This window comes from Protomyctophum bolini (genome assembly GCF_963924005.1).
Source record: "Protomyctophum bolini genome assembly, chromosome: 17".
Taxonomy (NCBI): Eukaryota; Metazoa; Chordata; class Actinopteri; order Myctophiformes; family Myctophidae; genus Protomyctophum; species Protomyctophum bolini.
In genome coordinates this window covers 43,067,440-43,073,978 of record NC_137878.1, presented here as the reverse complement: position 1 = coordinate 43,073,978, position 6,539 = coordinate 43,067,440, and the positions used below count along the sequence as shown (strand labels likewise).

General features: G+C 41.2%; 1 protein-coding gene across 1 annotated transcript in view; it reads right to left on the bottom strand.

Moving 5' to 3' along the window:
• The window catches only part of LOC308332382 (uncharacterized protein), a 42,771-nt gene extending 37,517 nt beyond the window's left edge, over positions 1-5,254 (bottom strand). Inside the window, exons 1-3 of the mRNA XM_080788263.1 lie at positions 5,017-5,254; positions 3,611-3,773; positions 916-1,053 (exon numbers count right to left, since the gene is read on the bottom strand). Of these exons, the coding sequence (XP_080644389.1) occupies positions 916-1,053; positions 3,611-3,736 (264 nt within the window). The 5' untranslated portion in view covers positions 3,737-3,773; positions 5,017-5,254. The remainder of the gene's footprint in view (positions 1-915; positions 1,054-3,610; positions 3,774-5,016) is intronic.
• Between the last annotated feature and the right edge of the window lie 1,285 nt (positions 5,255-6,539).

Below are 6,539 nucleotides of genomic sequence, written 5' to 3'. Positions count from 1 at the left end.
AAAAAACACAGGCAAATAGTATAGGCTACATAATTACAATAATATGATCAGGTGCAATTAAATGCCAAAGAGAAAAGGTGTTTTGGTCTGGGTATGTAGGAGCTGCTCTGCTGCATGGGAGTTCACAGTGATGGAACAGGTCAGTCTTCAGACAAGAAAAAAAAAAGATATCGCTGGCAACGGCAAAATCAATTCTCTGCATCGCCAAAATAAAAATATAGGCCTAGTTTCATTTGTGCCATTATACTCTCAGCCAATATGCACAACGCAGCGCATGATATTGCAGATCTTCGAATTTCCGGTGCGCGCACAAGTATAATGTACACCGCCAGGCTCCACAAGGTTCTCAGCGCAATGGCGCATCGATAAAAGTTGGGATTTTATAGTGGCATTATTCAGGCAATACTCAACAGATTGTTATAATTCCAAGTGATCTATAATCTGTGAGTTTATATTTTCATTTGGGTGTAAGTAATGTTTTTATATGACTTATCAAACATGGTAGCCTATATTTAATGTCCACTGAGCTGTGGTGCGCTTGCCTACACTCTCAATTAGGGATTTTCCCAGCGGTCATTTTCACTCTCGTGTAGCCTACAACCTTTATTCAAATAGGGTATTTTAAAATGCAACCACACTTTCGATTTATTTTTCCTGGCTCCTGGGACTGCAGCTGCACTTGTTCAGTTGACTTCCTTGTTAACACGGGGAAAGAGGAGGCGTTGCGAGGTGCTGCGAGGCGCAAGCATGGGGCCGTCTCGGACCAAAAGCGGACGCTTTTTTAATGACTATTCGATTCAAAATGTTAAAATCGATTCCCGTGCGTATCAATTGAACGTCGATTAATCAATTTTTTTGGGTCAGCCCTAGTCCACACTACTACTGTACACTATCCCAGGTTAGGGTCGGACTCACCTCAGCGGTGGACTGCAGGCTGCAGGGCGAACATGATCTGGTTGACTCCGTGGTGAACGGGCTTTCCGTAGGTGGCTCCCTTCGGTACGGGGCGTTCACGACCATCACGCCGCACACGGATACGATAGATGACGTAGCCTGTTGAAACAAAAAAAGATATGATAATGACGTAAACATACGCTAATGACGTAGCCTGTTGGAATAGAACACAGTGCTGCTGTTTTTGCTTGTAAAATGTGTTATATTGATTTCGGCAACACAAAATCTTTCTCAAATGTCATAAATACATATACCTAACATCTTACATATACCTAACATCTAAAACAAGTACTGGTGCCTTAGTTTACTCATACGTTAATCTAGATCAGTGGTAACCAACCTTTTCAAGCCCAAGAGCCCATTTTATTCCCAATTGTAAGCCAAGATCTACCACTAAAACGTGTTAGAAAAAACACTTGTTTTTTTGCTATTTCTGACAGACTCAATGCATGTGCACACATCCACACAAAGACTAAAGCTTAAATTAGAATAAATACTTATAGTAAGTTTGTTATATTATCAATGTCAAATAATATTAAGACAAATTAGAAATAATTAGTATTAGAAATATTTTGTTTCTCATTTCAATGAATATTCACATTGGCAGATGTTCAAATGACATAGGCATAACATGACCATATATATTTGCACAGATATGGTGACATACTCTCAGGGTCAGCCCACCTTTAATGAGACTGCTGTGTTATCTGCAAGCGTTTTGAAATCTGGTTCATATTTAGTGATTGCCAGTCTGAGGGTGTCATTAAGATGTGAGTCAGTCATACGAGTTCTAAACTTGGATTTTATTATTTTCATTTGTGAAAAGGCCATTTCACATAAGTATCGGACAGCAGTTCAATGACAGTAGGCTCAGTAAATAGGATTTGATACAAAAGCAGCTACTTGACTCATGCGTTGTACTTCAACAAGTTTTCATATTTCATATTTATCATATCTTTTGCTCTATGTGTGCGTGTGTACAGATTTCAAACTGTAGCATTGATTATTGTCACGGACAGAAGTCATTCTTTATTTCTTTCCCTTTGCATATGCCCTGGAGTGCACTCGCCTATTAGTTTGCATTGCAGACTGGTATATTCAGTATATTTGTCTCATTTTTATATTTTTGTTTGAGGAGAACGAGACTATGCATTCCTTTAAGCAACACAACTTCTGCAGCTGCATCCATATGTTTAGAATTTGCATCAATGATCAAATCCCAATAATAAAAAATATAACAACGAACAACGAAAACTGAAGGAGCAGCGGCGCTATCGGCTAGTAGTCCCAACTCGAAGTGTCTGCAGCCTGTCACGAGGCCCCGTGAGCACGTTGTTCCGTATTTTAATGTCGGGTCGGAGAATAAATACAGTATGAATGACGGCGGGATTTATTTGACCACTCTGTCCTGCTTTCTTCACGAGAAGAGAAGAGCGCTCACAGCTGCTAATATGGTAGCAGCCGTGTGGCTGTCAGTTCTCTTTACGGCATGACGTAATGGGAACCTGGGTCTGGGAAGCTCAGAGCTGCAGCCATTGGCTCATGATACGAGCACACGACCAATGGGACAGATCATTCAGTGTTGCTAAGATACCACCCCCCCACCACACACACGCACACACACACACACCCTTGGACGATGGGGTCTATTCTCAAACTCAGAGCCACAGCGCTCTGCTCAAAATTAATTTGTATGTGACGAGCGGCACTGACATTATTCCAATGGGTCTGAGCACTTCGCGATCGACTCGAAAGGTTCCCGCGAGCTACTGGTAGATCGCGAACCCCAGGTTGGTTACCCCTGATCTAGATCATGAAATGTAGCACATTTGTAAAAAAAGAAAAACGCTTCAACTAACGTAAATGGCACCCAGCACACTGAAACATACACACAGTGCTGTGCCCTGAGATGGAGGGATCAGCTGACCACTGCATGTCTTGTAGTTGAAGCGGATGTCAGATGTTTATAGGGTGAGCAGGAAAGGTGACAGCACTGAGCCCTGGGGAGTGCCTGTGATGTACACCAGCACCTCCGAACAGACAACCCTGCAGTCTCACATACTGCAGTCTGCCCCAGAGGTTCTTGGATCTTAGATCCATGCCACCAAACCATGCCCCCCCCCCCTTCAACACAAGCTTCTGCAAGCAGTTGTGACCGGATAGTTTTGAAGACACTGGAGAAGTTTAAAAACAGCATGATTCTAACTGTATTGCCCAGGGTGTCAAAGTGTGTGAATGCCTTGTTTAGCATGTAGAATAGATGACATCATCAAACCTGGTATGCAGACTGAAGGGGGCCAATGTACTGATTGCACGGAGATGATCACAGTTCCTCCCCGTCTTCAGGGAGAGGATATCGTTTGGATCAGCCCCTCATCACACGTAGAAAATGCATGTTTTGGCCAGAAAGGAATCTTTTTCCTACCGGAAATAAAAAATACTTTGTTACTCCACTGCGCCCCTGCAGATATAAAAAAATCCCTTTCTGGCCAAAATAAATGCATTTTATACAAGTGGTGGGGAGCTCAGAGTGGAAAGTAGGCTTTCTAGTAATAACACAAGCCGCCTGTAGCCCAGCCTACAGACCCTACAGACCCAGTAAACACTCACCCTGCTAGGCCTTGTAGCCCAGCCTACAGACCCAGTAAACACTCACCCTGCTAGGCCTGCGGTCCTTGTCGGGCCTGGTGGGTCGGGGGGCTCTGTAGAGGTTGGACAGCTGGCGGTACTGCAGCAGGAAACGCATCACGTCCGACTGCTTCTTGCGCCACAACTCCTGCATGTATTTGTACGCCGACTACGCTCCCATCTTGGTTTATCTGCAGGAGGAGAGACAGCAGGACAGTAAGACAATGTACTTGTACAATAATACTTTCCGTCAAGAAATTATGTGCAGGAGTTTGGAAGCGCACGTCAAAGTCACCCTGCGCACCACCTGTTTCGAATTTGCACATAATGCAGGAGGCAGCAGTGCGCCCCGTTAATAAAAACGAGTGCTTCCAAACTGCAACACTTAGAAAAAATGTCTTGACAGAAAGTAGCTCATATTAACAATAACAACATGTCTACGGTGGATTTTTATGACACACAAGCTCGGCAGATTGAAAGAGGATAATTCAAGCTTGGCCTACAGCTGCAATGTTGGTGAGTTTAATGTCGTTTAAGACAAGCAGATCGCAAACGCAAATTGGATGAATGGGGAGTCAATGGAGGGTATTGCAACTCTAGATTCATCCCATTATAAAAAAATCTAGAGTTGCAAATTGCTGCTAGTCTATCAACTAGGCTTGATAGATAGCCTGGTATAATCTGGGCTTTAAATGAGCTGTACTGTACTTTGAATGTTTGAACGTGTATGAAAGGTGGTATATAAATAAAATTGCCTTGCCTACTTGCTCAGACTGATATAGACTGTAAAAGGGTAACACACACACACACACACACACACACACAGTCTGTATAATCATTCATAGGCTACTACTCATTGTTGACAGAACATACTGTATTAATTTCACACTCAGAGATGATAGATAATTAATTCACTGTTCATTCAGTCACTGACTGAACATGTGACTCATTCAGAGATAAAGTGGGGTATTTTGAGATAAACCCACCTTTTCAGACTCCATCATGGCCCATAGCACTTACCCCACCCCCTTAGATAGCATTTGATACAGACTTATAGCATGTTATGAAGACAGCACTATAATTGCACTGTACGTAGTCATAGCACGTCATAGTACATATGTATAGCATAGTATAGTATATATGTATAGTTTATATGTATAGTTTCATTATATATATATTCCACTGTTACTTTCTTAGCTTACGCATGTTTCATGATAAATGCTTTTTATGTGATGTATTCCCATGCTTTTTTGTTCTTGCTTAATGTAAATCGCTCTGGATTAAGAGCGTCTGCTAAATGCCTAAATTGTAAATTGTAAACTGACCTGAATGGAATGGTCTCTCTGTGTGTGTGTGTGTGTGTGTGTGTGTGTGTGTGTGTGTGTGTGTGTGTGTGTGTGTGTGTGTGTGTGTGTGAATGAGGTGTAAACTGACCTTAAGACTGTTAACACTTCCAGTCGTTCCATTCTCAGAACAGCGTTGGTGGTAAAAATAACATGAAAAGTCCCTTTAGTTTCGCTGCTGGCTGTAGAGACACGTAACGTAATTTAACTTTGGCAATGGAACCAAATGGACCCGCTCGTTCAGACAAGACGACTCGGTTCAATATATGTAACATATTTCCTGCTACGGTATCATTTATTATTAACAGCAAAATCAATGTCTTTGCTAAAGTTTTTCCACCACAAGCCGTCAGCATCCGGTGTGCAGCGTTTAAAAGAGGCCCGGACGGAAACACTTGAAACAGATCAGTTCCTACTCCAATGTCTGCTTCTGTCTGTCTGAGGAGGTTTACGGTACAACAGCGTTACTGCTTTTAATAACTTATAAAACATTTAAAATACCGATTATCGATGATGTTTAGGAACTTATAAAACTATAAACATTATAACGTTCATTTTCTCTCATTATAAAAGCTGTAGATTCATCGTTAAAGTTAAGTATTGCCAGTGTTGGGCAGTAGCTAGCTACAAGTAGCGAAGCTACATAGCTTACTACATTTATCAGTAGCTTGATGGTAGCTTCACTCCTTTTGAACCAAGTAGCGTTTTTTGTAGTGTAGCTATTTTTAGACCCAAGTAGTGACGTAGCTTTCAACAAAAGCTACAAAAGTTACAAATTGACTGTTAAATAAAGTTTTGTGGGGGAAAAAAATCCCTGGAAAGAAATCCATGATTGGTTGGTTTAGATAAGAAGAGTCTGACACAAACAAACAGACAGGCATTATCTAGTCCAGGTGTTCCCAAACTTTTTTGGACCAGGTACCCCTTTTGGGGTAGATATTTGTCCAGGTACCCCCTCATCCTCGCAACACGGATAACAATATATTTACAACCACAAGCAGTGTTTCCTGCAGGAAAAAAGCTTTGGCATGGTGCTGGGCACAGGCCGCAATTTTGATTAATTAATTAATTTGATTCATTAATTAATAAGATTAATACATTAAGATTAATTGAATGTGTATGTGTCTGCATTTCTGCAAGTCCATTTACAAGAAGTGAATTGTTATTTTGATCAAAGTTTGCCCACTATCTCTTATAGAGGGTATGCACATGCATAAAGTGAATGGCAAATAGAGTGGAAAATTGAGTGACAAAGTTAATTTAATGTTGTTTAAAGTTATTTAATGCAATCAAATAGGACTTTTCTGTTTGGATGTATGGGCTGTCAAGGCCAGAAAGTAGTTTTTTGCCACTCAGTGGGGCAGTGGGCATTCCTGCATAACTTACAGTTATGATGATGATGTCACATGGCGTGCATACCCTCTATTATCTTATCAGTCCTTGAGCTATATCACATTATACACATTTTATCTAGATTTACATACATAGCATCCATCTAGATGTAGATCTGTTATCTCTCCTATTAGTCTGGGAACATTATACAGTATATCACATATCTAGATGTCTCACCATACATTATCTGATATCTCTCCTATTAGTTTTATCTATGGACAT